Source organism: Mobula hypostoma, chromosome 10 (genome assembly GCF_963921235.1).
Source record: "Mobula hypostoma chromosome 10, sMobHyp1.1, whole genome shotgun sequence".
NCBI classification, from domain to species: Eukaryota; Metazoa; Chordata; class Chondrichthyes; order Myliobatiformes; family Myliobatidae; genus Mobula; species Mobula hypostoma.
In genome coordinates, this window is record NC_086106.1 from 57,995,006 (window position 1) to 58,014,908 (window position 19,903).

The window sequence follows — 19,903 nt, forward strand, 5'->3', positions numbered from 1 at the left end:
GGAGACAAGAGGTAGTGAGGGAGCCGAGACAGACTTAGCATTAGCCAGGAAGGAATTTGCGCAGGTGCAGGAGCGAGACGAGGGGCTGATGGTTTTGGCAGAGACAGCTCTCTCTGACACAGACTTAAGGGAACTAGTAGGCTATTGTGCGGAGGAGGAAGTGCTAAGGAAGAAAGGGAAATCAAGTACAGTACCCGCAGATGAGGAATGGGGCGTGGTGCAAAAGTGTTATGAGGATGAGATTTTTAACCTGGCCCACAAGGTACCCCCCGGTGGACATTTTGCGGTGCTGGAGGAAACAGTTGGTGGAATCATGAAAGAGGTTTACCGGCTGCCCAGGGGGGAGGATGTTATTGATTATGGCCGACGCGAACTGAGACGGTCACAGGCTTTTGATATGCTAACAAGCCTAGTCGGGGTTAGCGTGGAAATCAATGAAGCTAGGGTCCCCCCGATAAGAGAGAAAAACCATTTTGAAAAGATGAGTATGGTATCGACCAGATGGGAGAAGGCTATTGTTTTGGCCATGTCTGCTGAAAAGGTCTCTCCCTTAATCCCCGAACAAAGCGACTCTTTAGGAGAAGTAATTAAACGACTCGCACCCGTGTGTTTGATTGTCCCGAGGCGATGCAAAGAACTGGGACGTTGGGTGGTGTCTGTTACAATAGGCCAGCCTAGCAAACAACAACCATATAGAATGAGTAATTCATTGACTAAAGGGCTGACGAACACAGAGGTGTGTATTGGCAATTTAATATGGCTGTCTGAAGCCAGCTTGATAGTGAACCTTGAAAAAAATGAGTTTGGCCACACGAAGGTCACTTACCTGGGAATTGTGGTGACACTGGGGCAGCCGGCAGCGATGCAAGCTGCAGTGCAGACTATCGCTGACCTCCCAACCCCAACAGACAAGAGGGCCCTCAGAAAGTTCTTGGAGTTGGTGGGGTACTGTAGGAAGTTTTGCAATAACTCTGCGGTCACTACCCCTCCCCCTCCTACTAAGCCCTTGCGAGAGAAAACTAAGTCAGAATGGGACGACCCTTGTTATTGTGGTCCGGGACAAAACCAAATGAGAGGTTACATTGATTGCAATTCATCAGTGTTTTTGGTCACTATGAAGTTTGCTAAGTTGGAGCCTGGTCCAAGGGATTATTAATAACATATAAAAGGAACAGAAAATGCTAGACGCACAGGGTGGAAAGGCACGATCGGCGGGAACCTGGTGTGTGTCCACCCTTGCCTGGGTGCCAGGTTCAGCGCAGAGAAGCGGTCGTATCTGAAAACGGAGGGGTCACGGTCACTGACCTCAGATGGCATTACAAAGGGCTCGCATGAAAGCTGACTGCGAAGGTCTGTGTGTGGAAGCTGTTTTGAATATTCATTCGTTTTGCTCTCTCTCCTCCCCCCCCCTCCACTGTCCATCGCCATGGCAACGATTACTGCGAACTGAACTAAATTGAACTGAACTTTGTGTCACTTTGAAACTGGTCATTTGCCCCTAGACAACGATAGAGCTTGTTTGATCCTGAATTCTGCGTACATGTATGTTTATCATTGCTGAACTGTTGCATTCATTATCCTTTTGATTAGAGTACTGTGTTGCTTGTTTCTTTAATAAAACTTTCTTAGTTCTACGCAAACAGGAATTCTGCAGATGCTGGAAATTCAAGCAACACACATCAAAGTTGCTGGTGAACGCAGCAGGCCAGGCAGCATCTGTAGGAAGAGGTGCAGTCGACGTTTCAGGCCGAGACCCTTCGTCAGGAACGTCTTTCTCTCCCCACCCCTCTGCTTTCTTAGTTCTAGTAATCCAAACTCCAACTGAGTGATCCATTTCTGCTGGTTTGGCAACCCAGTTACGGGGTACGTAACAATATATGTATTGCCACCTCCAACAGGATCCCACCACTAGGTACATCTTTCTCTACCCACCCCTCTGCTTTCCGCAGGGATCGCTGCCTACGCAACTCCCTTGTCCATTCGTCCCCCCCATCCCTTTCCACCGATCTCCCTCCCGGCACTTATCCTTGTAAGCGGAACAAGTGCTAAACATGCCCTTACACTTCCTCCCTCACCACCATTGAGGACCCCAGACAGTCCTTCCAGGTGAGGCGACACTTCACCTGTGAGTCGGCTGGGGTGATATATACTGCGTCCGGTGCTCCTGGTGCAGTCTTCTATATATTGGCGAGACCCGACGCAGGCTGGGAGGCCGTTTCGCTGAACACCTACGCTCTGTCTGTCAGAGAAAGCAAGATCTCCCAGTGACCACACATTTTAATTCCACGTCCCATTCCCATTCTGATATACCTCTTCCTATAGATGCTGCGTGCCTGCTGCCTTCACCAATAAATACAACCTGTCTTCTGTGTATTCGTTTTTCCAAAGTTGGCACCCTCTGTATAAGCCGACCCCTTAATTTTAGGACCAAAATTTAGGGCCAAATTCTTGGCTTATACACCAGAATTTACGGTACTTTGCATCTAGCTTTAATGAATCTGACATTTGAATGGGTTCTGGTGCAGGAAAGGAGTAGAGGGTTATGGGTTTAATGCAGGCAAATGGGATTATCCAAAAGCTTGTGTGGGTTGGAGAGTTAATTTCCCACTGTAAATTTCCACTGCGTAGGTGAGTGCTAGAACCTGTGGGAATTGTTAGGAATAAAATGGGATTAGTGCGATTGACAGTTGTCATCAACTCTGTCATCTATTCTGTCTCTGTACTGCGTTTCTCTGTGACTTTACGTCCTCCTGAGTGCGGGGATTCTGCTAAAGGATAGATGGCTGACATATCGGGTAAACCAAAACCAAAATAGGTACGGCACAGCAGATAAATTGCTCAGTCTGGATAGGCAACCTCACAGGTTGCTAAAGGAAAGCTAGAAAGTGAAGAATTGTCAAAGCATCCTGTGTTCCTCAGAGGGGAGAAAATTTGCAAATATTATCTTGTGCACAAATTGATCCAAGGATTATCCCAAGAGCTCCAGATCAACGAGGTAAACCTTGGTGTTGAGAAATCTCCCAAGAGAGTAGAAAAGAGAGTACAGTGGAGGTTTGTGAGGATGCATATGGAATACTTGAGTAAATTCGGGCTGTTTTCTTTGTAACAGCGGAAGCAGAAAGGAAGATTAACTGAGACACCGAGGAGAGCAAGTAGAAATGACCTGTTTCCCTTAGCTGATAGGCCAGAAGCCAGCGGCAGAGATATAAAGCAAATGGTAGAAGGATTAGAGGAGCATTAAAGGAAAGTGTTGTCATGTAGAGGATGGTGATGTCTGGAACCTGCTGCCCGAATACGTGCATCACATTTACATTGTACCCAGGAGTCGTAAACTGCAGGCCATGGGCCCAGTACTGGAAGGTGAGGTGAGGCGAGGTTAGGCAGCTCTTCATCAACCAGAACAGATGTAGTGGGCTGAATATTCTCCTGTGTCATAATTATTAATGATCATTTGGGCAAACTATGCATTAAAGCAAAGGGATACAGCATAGCTCTGTTAAAGGTAAATTGTGCTTAACCAACTTGAGTTTCTACCCGATGAGTCAAGTAAGTTTCTTGTCATTTAACTATATGTATGTATGCCATCAAATGAGACAACGTTTCTCCGGACCAGGGTGTAAAGCACAAAACACACAATAATCTAGGAAAGTAAGTGAGAAAGGTTTTAGTGCTTTCCCAGCATATATGATGAATAAACTCTTCTCAGGCTTCCAGCTGGGTACAGATATAAGGTACTGGTGACCCCGGTTTCCATCCAGGGGGTCAGTGTGGACATGGTGGATGATTACAAATACCTGGGGATACAAATTGACAATAAACTGGACTGGTCAAAGAACACTGAGGCTGTCTACAAGAAGGGTCAGAGCCATCTCTATTTCCTGAGGAGACTGAGGTCCTTTAACATCTGCCAGAGGATGCTGAGGATGTTCTACGAGTCTGTGGTGGCCAGTGCTATCATGTTTGCTGGTGTGTGCTGGGGCAGCAGGCTGAGGGTAGCAGGCACCAACAGAATCAACAAACTCATTCGTAAGGCCAGTGATGTTGTAGGGATGGAACTGGACTCTCTCACGGTGGTGTCTAAAAAGAGAATGCTGTCTAAGTTGCATGCAATCTTGGTCAACGTCTCCCATCCACTACATAATGTACTGGTTGGGCACAGGAGTACATTCAGCCAGACTCATTCCACCGAGATGCAACACAGAGCATCATAGGAAGTCATTCCTGCCTGTGGCCATCAAACTTTACAACTCCTCCCTTGGAGGGTCAGACACCCTGAGCCAATAGGCTGGTCCTGGACTTATTTCATAATTTACTGGCATAATTTACATATTACTATTTAACTATTTATGGTTCTATTACTATTTATTATTTATGGTGCAACTGTAACGAAAACCAATTTCCCCCGGGATTAATAAAGTATGACTATATCAATTTTAGTCGACATTTCGATGACAAACTCAGCCATCTTCATCAGCGATCATACCTGGGCATGTCTAGTCTGGTGGTATATATACCCCCATAGTCTGCCCCTCCTGATTGGTTAGTCCTCATCCAATCAGGTTTCTGCTCTCCCACCTTGTTTGCAATTGAATTCTAGTTCTTACTTAGAGCGAGACCTTTGTCTTTGTTAAAATTCTTTTCCCCTAGTTTTTTTTTTTCAATGGTTTCCTTTACCACAAGGTCCTAAAAACCATTGGCGTGGCACCATAGTTTTGTGCTGTCAAAGTCAATCCTATGGCCGTTGCAAATGCAGTGTTTGCCGCCGCTGATTTCTCTGGGTAACCCAAATGGACACACTTCCTGTATTCCTTGACGCGAGTTTCTACCGTGTGTCCCATCTGGCTGATACACACTGCTCCGCATTTACAGGGAATCCTGTAAACACCAACCAACCTGAATCCCAGGTCATCTTTGACCCGCGTGAGCTGTGGTTTGAGCTTCCTTGCGAATTTGTGGATGGTATTAATCCATTAGTTCTTCAGGATCCTGGCAATCCTTCCAGAAGCCATGGAAGCATAGGGAAGACAAGTGGTAGCGAATGGGTTCCTCCTCATTGTTGGGTTTCTTGGTTTTTCCCTCGGCCCTTTTAAAGACCCAATTAATTTCCTTCACCTTGTAGCCATTCTGTAGGAATGTCATTTGTATAATCATCTTACTTCCTCTGGAAGACTCTCTGGGTCCAAAATAGTTCTTGCGCGGTTAATCAAGGTAGAGAGGACCGCACAACATTGGGAGGCATGATGGTGGCTGTTATTGTTGAACTACAAGTCCGTGTGAGTGGGTTTCCAATAGACCCCTTGCCTGAGGTTACGGTCTGATTTCTGTCGTATTAAAATGTCCAGGAACGGAAGGCAACCATTCTTCTTCATCTCCATTGTAAGTTGAATGGTTGAATGTAAAGAGTTCAGATTGTCGTGGAACTGTTGAGTGTGCCTGGAGTCCATGAAACCACATTACGACGGTGTCATCGACATATCTGAAGAAGCATTTGGGGTGTAAGGGTGATGAACTCAGAGCCCTCTTCTCAAACTCCTCCATGTAGTAATTAGCAATAGCTAGTGACAAGGGGGATCCCATGACCAATCTGTCCATTTGTTCATAGTAGTTCTCCTTATAGCTGGAGAAACTATTTCCCATCCTGACTGTTCTTATTTTTATTCATTGGAGTCTCCTGCCTGATCGTAGTAAGTCAAAGATGCTGGATGAATGGGTAGGATCCTTGATAATACCAAGGGCCCTGCATATGCAGTGCTCCTGATAAATGTCCCTAGTGGATTGTAGGGAGACCCCTATGATCCTCTCAGCCATTTCACAGTCCTTTGTAGGGAGTTCCAGTCCAATGCTTGGCTTCTCCTATACCAGAAGGAGATATAGTTTATCAGAGCGTTCTCAATGGTGTTCCTGTAAAATTCAGTTAAGATGGAGGCGGGGAGCCTCGCTTGTCTCAATCTCCTTTGAAAGTGGAGGCACTGCTGTGCCTTCTTGTTCAGGGAGGTTATATTGAGGGACCAGGTGAGGTCATCTGTGAAGTAAACTACCAAGAACTTGGTGCACTTAACTCCCTCTATGGAGGAACTATGTATTTGCAGAAGGGGTTGGTTTATCTGTACCTTCCTGAAGTTCACAATGATTTCCTTGGTTTTCTCCACATTTAGCCTTGGGTTGTTCTTCTCACACCAGTCCAATAGCCACCCCACTTCCTCTCCGTACTCCGACTCATCATTGTTGTTGATGAAGCCTGCTACTGTTGTGTCACCTGCAATCTTGATGACTCGGTTTGAGCTGAATCCCGTAATACAGTCATGTGTCAGCAGTGTGAACAGCAGCGGGCTGAGCACACAGCCCTGGGGAGTGCCAGTGCTCAGCGTAATGGGACTAGAGATGTTGCTGCCCACAAGGACTGACAGAGAATTGATAATGGCAATGTTGTTTGAATATTGATTCTCAGAAGGCTCATCAGCAAAGTTAAATCCTGTGGAACAGAAAGACTGATGATTGCGTGGGTAAAAAATTGGCCAAGGGTTTTTTTTTCAGCAGACGGAGAAGGGATGGTCTCCAGGTGACGTTGACCACTGCTTTTCTATATCTATATTTATGACTTAGCCTTAGAAATACAGGGTGATTTTAAAGTTTGCAGATAACTCAGAATATGCTAAATACCGCAGATCAAAAGGGGCAAAGATGGGCTGGTGAAAAGGGCAGATGAAAATTAATGCCTGATATAAAGGCTGTAAAGAGCATGCAGAAAACTGAATGTTTATCTTTGAAGGCTGTACCACCTTTTGTATCTTCTTCGAGGTTCTGGAACATGTTATTACAACAATGAGATCTGCATTAAGGACGGGGGCAGAAAGCTGAAGGTTATGTTTATGTACGCTGAAGTAATATTTGGTCAGAAGTGGAGATCTGTGTCCATTTTTGGTCACCATTCTTCAGGATGGATGTGAATGTGTAAGAGAAGGAGCTGGACGTTGGGAGGGTGAGGCACGTAAGTCTGCGAAAAGTTGGGATTTGCTGTCTTGAGAGAAGGGTGAGGCGGGAATTGAGAGAAGTGTTCAAATTTAAATAGAACTTTACATGATTACATATGATCAAACATTTCCAATTGGGCAAAAGTCAGGATCCAAAGGCAGTGGTTAAATTGATGAGCAAAAGAGCCAAAGAGAGCTGCAGAAAGCAGTTACAATCTAGAAATCACTGGAAAGGATGGTAGAAACTGTTTCATGTGGTTCTCCGAGTCGAAATGGAATGATATTTTTTCAAGAGAAATAAACCACGGTGATTAGGAGTAAAACAAATTAGCAGTGTTTCTCATTGGATTGTTCTGATAAAAAGCCTGAAAATTCTATTCTGCGATTTATGATTTAATAGTGCAGATTGAATCTGAATCAGAATCAGGCTGAATATCAGTGGCATATGTCGTGAAATTTGTTGTTTCATGGTAGCAGTATGTTGCAATACATAATAATACAAACTATAAATTACAATAAGAAATAGATATAAAAATTAAGTTCAATAAGTAGGTTCATAGTCCATTCAGAAATCTGATGGTGAAGGGAAAGTAGCGTGTGTCTTCAGGCTCCTGTACCACCTCCTTGATAGTAGCAATGAGAAGAGGGCTTGTCCTGGGAGGTGGGGGTCCTTAATGATGGATGCTGTGTTCTTGAGGCACCACCTTTTGAAGGTGTCCTCAATGCTGAGGAAGCCTTGTGTCCATCATTGGTGTGTTAGTTCTTGGCTGGTGTAAACCCAAGCTAATTCCTCACTCTTTCCTATAGTTCTGTACCAATCCCACAGCCCACATTGCTTTGTGGGGCTGCCGAGCTAAACAGACTACTGTACTCTCAGTGTAGACTAAAATCAGTCCAAAAGTAATTGCAGACTACACCAATCACAGTTCTAATGTAGGGTCCCAGACGTATACCCTTCACTAATTTTCTTTCCAAAGATGCTACTGATCCTGCTGAGTAAATGAAAACAGCATTTTCTGTTTTATTTTGCTGATTACAAGTTGATCCTGCTTCCCACACACAACCCTGCCAGTACATCATTGCTCTGCTCTTTAACTCATAGACACACGTTAATCTGAAAACTAATCTCACTACTTCAGTGTTCCTGAACTCCATCAATCCCAAGCTATTGACACTGTACAGTGGCATTGTAAGTCGAACCACTGTCTCGTAGCCCCAGAATCCGAAGTTGAATTCTGACCTCGGGTGCTGAATACGTGTGGATTTTGAATATTCTTCCCGTGACTGCATGGGTTTCGTCCGGGTGCTGGGTGTCCTCCCACGTCCCGGAGATGTGTGTATTATTGCCCCCCCGCACCCCCCCCCCCCGTGCAGATCCATGGTGGAAAGTATAAGAAGTTAATTGGAACATGATGAACATTTAGTTATCTATTTTATTTTAGATATACAGCTCAGAATAGGCCCTTTGAGGTCTGCTGCCCAACAACCCATTAAATTACAAGACAATTTATGAGGAGCAGTTAACCTACTAACTGGACTGTGCGAGGAAGCTGAAGCCTCCGGACACACGGGAAGGAATGGACATAGTTGCTTACAGAGGACGTCGGGATTGAACTCCATACAACAATGCCCCAGACTGTAGTAGCGTTGCACTCACCATTGCGCTCTCCTGACTTGAACATGCAGCCTGAGGCAGACTTGCCACCCTTGCACCATGAGGTCCTGAAAAGGGATTAATACTGGATTAAAAAATGATGGTTAATGGTCAGTTTGGATTTGATTTGCTGAAGGGCCTGTTTTCATTTTGCATCTCTTTGATGCTATAACTAATCCCATTTTGTAAAGTTGTTATAAATCTAAAATTACCTCAGTGTAGCCAGGTCACCCAGATTCAGCATCAAAATAATCCGGCTGCTCTGTTCTGTATGCCTAGTGGTGAACCATTTAAAGAGAGATCCAACTGGTCCATGTTGTTCCACTGCCCATTACCTATATTGGTGTTACAATTCCAAATGATTCCCATTTTCCAGACACTCTCCATTCTTACGAAAAATTCCAGATCTAATCCTACTATTGACTGCCAAAAGGCTCACAATAATACTGAAAACTTGCACTCAGTCCTCAATCACATTTTATTTACTCATGCACAGCCATTGCCACTGCACTGTTCTAAGTTTGAACAAAGAAATGACTTTTTATATAGAAGCTGACAAGCTGAATACAGATATTGACCAGTTGGTAACCTGTGCAAAATCACCAATCACACTATGATAATACAAGTCAATAACCAATAGACTCTGTGCATTAAAGGCCAATAATATATAATAACATAAAGACCTTTAATAATAGACGTAATACCAATACCAATGTCCTCATAATCTAACCTAATACAGGTTGAGTACCTCTTATCCGAACTGCCTGGGGCCAGATGTATTTTAGATTTTGGGTTTTAGAATATATAATGAGATAGCTTGGGATAGCCTGACTGAGTTTATGTGCTACTGGTTGGCAGTATTTGTCTTACACTTGTTCATTGTACATATGTACTAATGCAGCTATTCAGTGTGTTAGATTTTCATCTGTGATGATCCTGGCAAACTCATCAATGTATTTCTCTGTTGCTTCACGATCAGCAGACACTTTATCACCGCAAAATCTTTATTTTTTTGTTTTTTTTCTATTTTTCATTAACTTCTGTTCATATGTGAAGTCACTCTCTGAATTGGCTGGTGTGCAGAGACCTGTGCATCACCTGGGAACCTTCCTAGTACCTTGTGCAATTTTCCATTTGTGACGTCATGTCAGTGTTCAAAAAATTTTTCAGATTTCGGAGGTTTTGGAGTTTGAAATTTCAGATAAGGAACTTCTAACAATAATAATTGAGAAAGATTATTATAATACCTTTACCGTGAACAATAAAGACCTTTCTCACCTGGATAGACTGCACACTATCTGTAAGCCATTCTTGCTTGCATATTATCTTAACCCTTGCCTTGCTGCAACTTCCACACTAATGAAAAAGAATCCCAAGGAACTATCTGCTGAATGCAAGTTTAATTGCTGTGACTCAGTCCCTCCTGATTGAGCTGAACCAACTCAGTTACTGATAAGTGTTAAGTAAAATTGGAATGGTTGCAGTAATTTGGAATTCAGGGTAATATATTTTTCAATGATTTTGGGGGATTTTCAATTTCAATAGTTAGAATCAGGTGGTCAAAATTCAACACAGCTTTTTAAACTCATCTGTTATCCTTCAATTTCAGTCACTTGCCCTCTAAAAAATGTCCGGAAGAGGAGGTTCAGGAAAACTGCAAAGAAGAAGGTAAGAATGAGGTGGAACTATTTTTAAGACCTACCCCTTGAGCTGTATGTTTAATATGTGCGGATTCTGCTCTGAAGGCTCGGTGTCACTTGATTGCTTTTTCCCAGATGTAACATGGGCAAGTGTGGGAGAAAGTTTCCCTAGGGAGAGTTGGGTGGCACTGTGTATAGTTTGCTGCTAAATTCTCCTGTACCTGCTCTACGTTCCTTTGATCTTCCTTTTCCTAGGCTGACCGGATCTTGGTCTTGACTCCCCTGCCTGATCCAGAGAACCCAAGATCCTCATGCGATCCAAAACCGACCACCCTTGAATATGCTTTGAGTATGTCGGGAGTAGAGAACTCCAAAGGTTCACAACTCTTTGACAAAAGAAATTTCTGCTCACCTCAGCATTACTTTGCCAGCATTCGTCTTACTATGTTCCTTGTTTACAACCTTGGTGATCTGTTTGGTGCCAAGTTGAGCTTCCAGCCTCAGGTTTAACCATCTTTACGATTACCCTTTTCCAGTTATTGCTGCTCATAACTCATAGTTTATTTCTCTGTCTTTCTTATGTTAATGACTCTGTCTAAAATTCTCAGTGTTATTTAGAGAGTGATGTGGTTTAAATCCCCAATCCAGGCATCTGAAAAAATCATTAAATTTACTGCAAGAGAGCCTTGATATACTGAGATTACCCCAAACCTCTTTCCTCCTTAAAATGCTTTGTAAGTTTTCTGTCTATGACCAAGCCTTTGGTATTCTTCGAAAGCTTGCCTGCAGATTTTGAGTCTAGCATCTTGAAAAGAGCTTGAGATTTTAAATATGTTTGTGGCATAATCTTAGCTCAGGATGCTATACTTTGCCAATATTGCATCTGCTGGTGGTTGACGGGGCAATGCAGAAGCAGCTGTATTCTGTTCTGAGGTCTGTGAGTGAGTTACAGGGGTGTACCAATGCTTTGCCTTCTGTTTAGAGGGAAGTTTTGACTGTGTATACAGCCTTTGGAATTTCACTATTGGGCAGCACATTCAGCACAAAACCCATGTTGAATGCCAGGCCAAAACTGAAAGTAAAGGTTATGTTGCTGACAGTCACAAATCAAATGTGTGACCTCTCTGTTTCTGTTCACAGTATATTGAGTCTCCAGATGTGGAGAAGGAAGTGAAGCGACTGCTGAGCACAGATGCTGAAGCTGTCAGTGTCCGTATCCTTTCTGATCAAGTAGGGGGTGGATTTGTGTATTTGGTGCAGCTTGGGAAAGTCCACCTTTCACAACCTGTGGACTGCAGTAGTATGGAAAATGGAGCAGTAGGATAACAAGCAGCAAGCTGTCAGGGAAAGCAGGTTGTTTCAGAGATATTTACTGAAGGAGACCTTTTATTGAAGCTTAAAGAACTTAAGATAGAGGAGCATTCAATTAAATCATTGCTGTTTTGAGTCTTTGCCTCAGCTGCTGCTTCCTCATATTCCCATCAGGTTTAAAGAGATATGGGCAAATGCAGACAGAGTTTCTCAAGACACCCAACACCACCTCCTCCTTAACACCAACATCTAGAATATAGAGTCATAGAAAAGTACAGCACAGAAATAAGCCCTTCGGGCCATCTAGTGTATGCCAAAACCATTTAAGCTGCCTACTCCATGACCTGCACCGGGACCATAGCCCTCCATATCCCGACTATCTATGTACTTCTCGAAACTTGTTTAAGTATTGAAGTCAAGCTGGCATGCAACACTTGTGCTGGCAGCTCATTCCACACTCTTGCAACCCTCTGAGTGATGAAGTTTCCCTCATGTTACCCCTAAAATTTTCACCTTTCACCCTTAACCCAGACCTCTGGTTGTAATCCCACCCAACCTCAGTGGAAAAAAGCCTGCTTACATTTAGCCTATCTATACTCCTCATAATTTTACATATCCCTATCAAACCTCCTCTCAATCTTCTATGTTCCAAGGAATGAAGTCCTGACCTATTCAACCTTTCCTTATAACTCAGGTCTTCCGGTCCTGACAACATCCTTGTAATTTTTCTCTGTGTTCTTTCAGACTTATGTACATCTTTCCTATAGGTTGTTGACCAAAACACACAATACTCCAAATTAGGCCTCACCAATGTCTTATACAATTTCAACATATCATCCCAACTCCTATACTCAATATTTTGATTTATGAAGGTCAACATGCCAAAAGCTTTCTTTACGAGCCTATCTCCTGTGACAGCACTTTCAGTGAATTATGGACCTGTATTCCCAGATTCCTATACTCTTCCATACTCCTTGGTGCCCTGCCATTCACTGTGTAAGACCTACCCTGGTTGGCCCTACTGAAGTACCTTGCACTTGTCTGCATTAAATTCCATCTGCTATTTTTCAGCCCATTTTCCCAGCTGATCTAGATCCCTCTGCAAGCTCTGATCGCTTTCCTCACTGTCCACTACACCCCCAATCTTGGTGTCATCTGCATATTTACCGATCCAGTTCACCATTATCATCCAGGTTGCTGATATAGATGACAAACAACAGCGGGCCCAGCACCGATCCCTGTGACATTCCTCTAGTCACAGGCCTCCAGTCAGAGAGGCAACCATCTACTACCGCTCTGGCTTCTCCCATAAAGCCAGTTTACTACATCATCTTGAATGCCAAGTGACTGAACCTTCTTGACTAATCTCCCATGCGGGACCTTATCAACAGCCTTGCTAAAGTCCATGTAGACAACATCCAGTGTTTTGCCTTCATCACCTTTCCTGGTAACTTGCTCAAAAAACTCGGTAAGATTGGTTCGACGTGACCTGCCACGCACAAAGCCATGCTGACTATCCTTAAATCAGTCCACGTCTATCCAAATACTCATGTATCTGGTGCCTTAGAATACCTTCCAATAACTTTCTCACAACTGATGTCAGACTCAGCGGCCTATAATTTCCTAGTTTATATTTCGAACTTTCAATATACCCCTTGCTAATCTCCTCACTGACCTAACTATCATCCATATACTTCTCCTTGGTGAATACTGATATGAAGTACTCATTAAGAATCTCACCTGCTTCCTCTGGCAGCACGAATAAATTCCCTCCTTTGCACTTGAGTGGACCTTTTCCCTAGATACCCACTGTTCTTAATCCTTGTACAAATTGCCTTTGGGTTCTCCTCAATCCTGATCATCAAGGACATTTCACTCCCACTTCTTTATTGTTTTCCTGTTTTTTTTTCCCCTGAAGAGCCTAGTCCAATTTCAACTTCCTAAACCCTGAATATGCTTCTCCTTTGATTAAATTTGTAACATCTCCCTTCATCCAAGATTCTCAAGCCTTGCCATCTTGTCTTTCACCCTTACAAGATCATGAGAGGAAACGTTCTCTGAGAATCAACTCCATCGGGCAGCTTCCAGGTCCGATTCATTTCATTGAGGTCAGATGTTGAGCACAGGTCTGGGTGTGTGTTTCTTGACTCAAGCCTTTCTCAGGATGGGAAGTGATAGCCGAGGATGAAACAAAGGAAGTTGAGAACCAGGGATCACTGCCAAACCTCGACAGCTCTTCACCAGGATCATCTGGGCACAAGCAGGGACACACCTCGGCAGGTAGAGTATTTGTGGAGAGAGCTTGATGTGGACTGGTGTCTGAGTCCATCGGCCGCAAATTCCTCTGCTGAATCCTCTGCACGTTTGATCTTTCTTTCAGTGGAAAGAGATGAGTTACGTGAGATCTTCAATGACATCAGCAGCAGCAGTGAGGAGGATGAAGATGAAGGGGACCGGCACGACGATGAGGACCTGAATATTATGGACTTGGAAGAAGACCTTGCCAGGCGACCGCAGCAAAAACACGATGAAGGGGATGGTCAAATGAAGCCAAAAGAAGATTCAAACCAAATGGCTAAAGGTAGTGGTCTGTACTGCTGGCCGGCCTTCCCTCCTTGCGCCTACAGTGACACAGCTGGTTGAGCCATTGCTTCACATTTCACTCCTGACCTTTGGGCGCTGTCTATGCGGAGGTGGCACACTCTCCTTGTGATCACGTGTGCTTCCCCTCCCAGTGCTTCAGTTCCTTCCACATCATGTTAATTGGCCACTGTAAATTGTCCCTGGTGAGTAGGTGAACACCTTGGGGGGGGGGGGGTTGATGAGAATGTGGGAAAAGAAAACTGGATTGTGTGGTTGATGGTCAGCTGTTTCCATGCTATATCTCTCTATGACTGTGGCTACAAACCTGTCCTTTTTCATAACCAAATGTGCGAGCTATTCATTAGGTATTATTTTAATGTGATTGACAGACACTGCCCTTGTCCAGTTGCTGCATTATCTTATAGCTCGACTGTGGTCTCTGAAGGTTACTGACACGGAATACAGTGTACACACCAGGTAAAACCCATGTGAGTGTCAGCTGTGAAGTCGATTCTCCTGCAGGTTTGTCCTGGTTGAGGATAATTAGCCCATTCTTTTGGTTGGTCCAGTGATCACGTTTTCACTTTCAGCTGTTCCCTTGTTTTTATTTTCCGGTCTCGGGCTTGTAGCGAGAGTGGGTTGCAGTAAACTCTCATAACCTCTCTGCTTTCCCAACAGTGGCAGAGTTCAGGTACGAGATTGAGAGCCTGCAGAAGAAGCTGCAGCTGACCCAGGAGAAGAGGAAACGACAGGAGGACCTGATCATGAAGGTGGAGAACCTGGCATTGAAGGTGAGTGTTGGAGTATTATGCTCACTTCCTTGTCCTTGTTTAGCACCCACTGGGACACTTGGTCCATTCCCTGTTCTCCTAACAACACTCATTTCTCCATACAAGGCTCCTTCATTTTCTGCATTAGTTGTCCCCAGTCTGTCCATTTGGCTTTCCCACTGAAACACATTCCCATCCTCTTCACCAAATCTCTTCTGATGTCTGTCGCCCCAATTCTCCAGCTCCATTCCAAACATTGCCTGCCTACCAGTTGCTTCCAACGACCAGCCATCTTCCACCACTTGTCCACCCCCACTTCACTTGTGTCCATTAGATCCTTTGCCCCTCTATCTCTTTCTTCCCCTTTCCCTCTTTCTATCTTCCTTCATTTTCCAACCCCGTCCATCTCTCTCTCCCTCTCAATCTCTCTCTTTCTTTGTTTCTCCTTTCCCTCCCTCCTTCTCTTTCTTTCCCCTCGCACCTGCACTCTTGGTTTGGTTTTTCCCTTCCTTACTCATCTCACTTTCTTCCCATTTTCTCTCCCTCTCTTTTTCTTTCCATCCCATTTTTCCTCTCTCTCTCCATTTCTACCTCTTGCCTCTTTCCCTTCCCCCCTTCTGCCTTCTCTTTCCTTCCCTTTCTCTCTTCCCTTTTCTCATTTCTCTTTCCTGCCTCTCTCCCCTCCATCCTCTGCTTGGTTTGCCTACAGTGAAACTTGAATGTTCAGAACTTCAACCTGAATGCCACAGGGGTATTGTTCTTGTCTGTCTCTGTGGCGCTGTGATTTAGTTGGATACTTATTGAGTACAATACTGTGAGGTGATGGGAATTGCTGGGTAAACCAGCCATAACTCTCACTGCTGGCTTTACAGAGGTTGTTTTGCCTTTCACCTCTCTGAAGGCTGATTTATACTTGTGCGCATGGGCTACACTGTAGTCTGCGCCGTAGGCCTGATTTATACTTTTGCGTAGCCCTACGCTGTAGCGAGCATGTGTAGTTGTGTCAGTGTCGCTCTGCAATTCACTGCCAAAACGCTAGCTGGCGGTGGGGTTTCTGTGTCACTGTGTTGCGTTTCTTCCTGAGAGACATGGACGAGGAAATGCGTTTCAAATATTTTCGCATGTCGGCAGGTAGATTTGATGATTTGGTTCTTCGTCTCCAACTATTTATTTCGCTTCAGTGTACAGACGTGGCGGAGAAAAGCAACCGGAAATGCAATGCTACCAAGCGGACCAATCACAGTTGTTGTGGTCTGCGTCGCTGCGGCGCGTGAGTTACATTTTTGGGGAGGTGCACGTCACCCTACGGCGTAGGGTACTCAGTACCTACGGCGTACATTTGACGCTGAAGTATAAGTTGGGCTTTAGATCTTGACACTGATTGACCACTTGTTAATATGACTGCTGTGAGTTGCCTACATGTTCAGAATTTCACACAATCAACACCCTTGTGTTTCTCACCCAGAATCGTCTGCAGGCCGTTGTTGATGAGATCAAACAACAGGAAGAGAAAGAAAAGCTTCAGGTGAGACTTATCGCACACTCTCCCTCCCCTGCCTCTCATTCCTCTCCATCCTTGTCCCTTTACCTCACCGCCCCTTCCCTTCATCTCTCCTTTTCCCCTTGCCTCTTCCTCCATACTTTCTCTCACTTCACATGTCCTTCCCCACCTCTCACTATCCCTCCCCACCTCTCACTATCCCTCCCCACCTCTCACTATCCCTCCCCACCTCTCACTATCCCTCCCTTACTTTTCCCTCCCCCTCCCCCTGCCTTTTACTGCTCCTCCCTGCTCAAAGTGAGCTATTCATGTTTGCAACTTGCCCATCCTTTGGGTTTTTTCACCCCTCCCCCTTTTCCTTCTCCCTGGGCCTCCTGCCCCATGATCCTCTCGTATCTCTTTTGCCAATCAACTGTCCAGCTCTTGGCTCCATCCCTCCCCCACTGTCTTCTCCTATCATTTTGGATCTCCCCCTCCCCCTCTCACTTTCAAATCTCTTACTAACTCTTCCCTCAGTTAGTCCTGACGAAGGGTCTTGGTCGGAAACGTCGACTGTACCTCTTCCTAGAGATGCTGCCTGGCCTGCTGCGTTCACCAGCAACTTTGATGTGTGTTGCTATTCATGTTTCAAGCTTCTCTGATAATCAAACAAAATAATTGGGATTTTATTTGTGCATCGTTATTCTATATTATTGTTTTTATGTTTGTTATTTCTGTCAGGGACGGTTAAAGTTGTGGAGAGTAGGTCGGGTCGGGCTTTTTTTTCTCTATTACTGCTACTATTGTCAGAGAGATTTATTTGTGAATAGTTTGTCACCTTTTGCATCCATTGCAAAATTGTAACACCTTGTCACTTCCTTTTACAGCTGGCTTCTTTACAGACACAATTGGAGACCCTGCTGAATCAATGACCAAAATTGTCTCTGTAGCTTTCGTATGGACAAGCAGGATGGACAGTTTACTGCACACAGTGCCCGAAGTTTATTAATGATCAGAATTGGTTCTGTGAAGTGTGCAGGAAATGTACATAAGCTCAAGGCAAAACGCTAATAAATAAGTTTTTGAAGAAGAATGACAGTATGTTTCTGCATTTTATTCCTTTCATACTCTAAATATCAGCATCTAAGTAGGCTCTCATTGAATTGCCTCCTCATTGACATGGCATATTAGCTAAGACATCTCACAACCTGAAGTCAGTGGCAGGGAAGTTCTGGTGGTTTCCACACTGTGGTTGTACATGACTTGCTATTGGTGATAACTGGGGCTATGCAAGTAGGAAGTTTGTTGAAGTCTCTGATGCAAAGTACTTTGTGCAGTGTTTTCAGTCTCAGAGGGTACTATGCACAGAGGATATTATCTGTGTTCTGACCAGTGCTGAACTGCTCGAGTGTTCTAGTACAACACAGAGGGGGCTAAATGTCAGAAGAGAGCCACATCATTGAAAACCCACACTTTAATTCAAATAAATGCAAACTATTGCATTGTGGGAAGACAAACCAGGGCAGGACTTGCACAGTGAATGGTCAGGCTCTGGAGAGTGTTAGCACTAAGAGAACTTTAGTTTATTGTCGCCAAGCAATTGATACTAGAGTGTACAATCATCACAGCAATATTTGATTCTGTGCTTCATGCTCCCTGGAGTACAAATCGATAGTAAGTAGTAAAAAATTAAATTATAAATCATAAATAGAAAATAGAAAAGGGAAAGTAAGGTAGTGCAAAAAAAAAACCGAGAGGCAGGTCCGGATATTTGGAGGGTACGGCCCAGATCCGAGTCAGGATCTGTTCAGCAGACTTATCACTGTTGGAAAGAAGCTGTTCCCAAATCTGGCCATATGAGTCTTCAAGCTCCTGAGCCTTCTCCTGGAGGGAAGAGGGACAAAAAGTGTGTTGGCTGGGTGGGTCGTGTCCTTGATTATCCTGGCAGCACTGCTCCGACAGCGAGCGGTGTAAAGTGAGTCCAAGGACGGAAGATTAGTTTGTGTGATGTGCTGCGCTGTGTTCACGATCTTCCGCAGCATCTTCCGGTTTTGGACAGGACAACTTCCATCCCAGGTTGGAACTCGCGTTGCAGTTAGATAGTTCCTTCAAAAGTAGTGATAAAGGTATCAGAGGAGGTGTTTGGCGCGCTGGCCCTTGTCAGTCGGAATATTTAGTACAGGAGTTGGGACATCATGACAGGACTGGTTCAGAGGAGAGGCACTTTATCTCCCTCAGGTGTAGAAGACGAGCGGTGACCTGACAGAGGTTTAGAACATCACGAGGGGCGAATAGCCAAAGTAGGGGAATGCAAAACCAGAGGGCAAAGCTTTAAAAGGGACCTCAGGGGCTGTGGGTATATGGAACAAGCTGCCGGAGGAAATGTTGGCGGTGGGTACAATGACATTAAAGAGTAGCTTTATTTGTCACATGTACGTTGAAGCATACAGTGAAATGTCAATAACCAACCCAGCCGAAGCTGTGCCGGAGGCAGCCTGCAAGTGTCGCCAATGTAGTATGCCCACAACTCACTGACCCTACCCCTAACCGCGAGGAAAGCGGAGAGCCCAGAGGAAACCCATGTGGTCACAGGGAGAACATTAAAACTCCTTACAGACAAAGGTATAACCTGCGTCTTGATACTGTAACGGCCTTATGGGAACTGCTACACTTCCGTGACAGACAGCTAGACTTTTGCCTAGATAGAAAAGATTTAGAGATATGAGTCAAATTCAGACAAGTGGGACGAGCTCAGTTAGGCAGCTTGGTTGGCACAGATGAGCTAGACTGAAAGGCTCACATCCCTTTTGCTGTATAACTATGATTCTCCCTTCCATAACTCAAACTGCACATATTAGTTTACCATAGGTGTGCTGCACTGAAGGGCCCATTTTTGTGCTGTTCTCTGAATTGGAGAGTTTCCCGATCGAACCCCTCCTGCATTTGCAAGACTCCCCCAGTTGGTCCCTACTGCTTGCTTCTAGTGTTTATCTTTTGGAAGTCCTTCTTGCAGCCATTTCCACACTTTTTGAGGCAGTATTCCAGAGAGTAATAAGCAAAGTTCCACGTCTTCTCGAGCAGGTCAACCAGCACCTACGGAAGGAAATGAACCATTGCCCCTTCGGGCTAAGACCCTGCATCGGGACTGGAAAGGAAGAGAAGAGAACAGAAGCTGGAATAAAAGGGTAAGGAGAGAGTAGGAGCACAAGCTGGCAAGTGATGGGTGAATCCAGGTAAAGGGGAGAAGGCAGGAGAGCGGGTGAGGAGGGAGGAAAGGGAATGGTGTGAGGATCTGGGAGGTGATAGACAGGTGGAAGACGCAAAGATCTGAAGAAGGGATGTTCACAATGGGCATCCGGTCTCTGTACACTTTCATCTCCTATTAGGAACGCCTCAAGGATCTCGTCTCTTTTCACAACAGACCCAACCAGTACCCTTCCTCCATTAGACAAAACCGGTACTCCCTTACCAACTATTCTTTCAGCCCTCCCCAC

At 44.7% G+C, this 19,903-nt stretch overlaps 1 protein-coding gene across 1 annotated transcript in view; it reads left to right on the forward strand.

Annotated features, from left to right (window-relative positions):
• The window catches only part of taf7 (TAF7 RNA polymerase II, TATA box binding protein (TBP)-associated factor), a 40,181-nt gene extending 22,681 nt beyond the window's left edge, over positions 1-17,500 (forward strand). Inside the window, exons 6-12 of the mRNA XM_063060559.1 lie at positions 10,235-10,293; positions 11,406-11,478; positions 13,740-13,856; positions 13,957-14,157; positions 14,838-14,950; positions 16,395-16,454; positions 17,297-17,500. Coding sequence (XP_062916629.1) covers positions 10,235-10,293; positions 11,406-11,478; positions 13,740-13,856; positions 13,957-14,157; positions 14,838-14,950; positions 16,395-16,454; positions 17,297-17,341 — 668 coding nt within the window. The 3' untranslated portion in view covers positions 17,342-17,500. The remainder of the gene's footprint in view (positions 1-10,234; positions 10,294-11,405; positions 11,479-13,739; positions 13,857-13,956; positions 14,158-14,837; positions 14,951-16,394; positions 16,455-17,296) is intronic.
• The last annotated feature ends 2,403 nt before the right edge of the window (positions 17,501-19,903 follow it).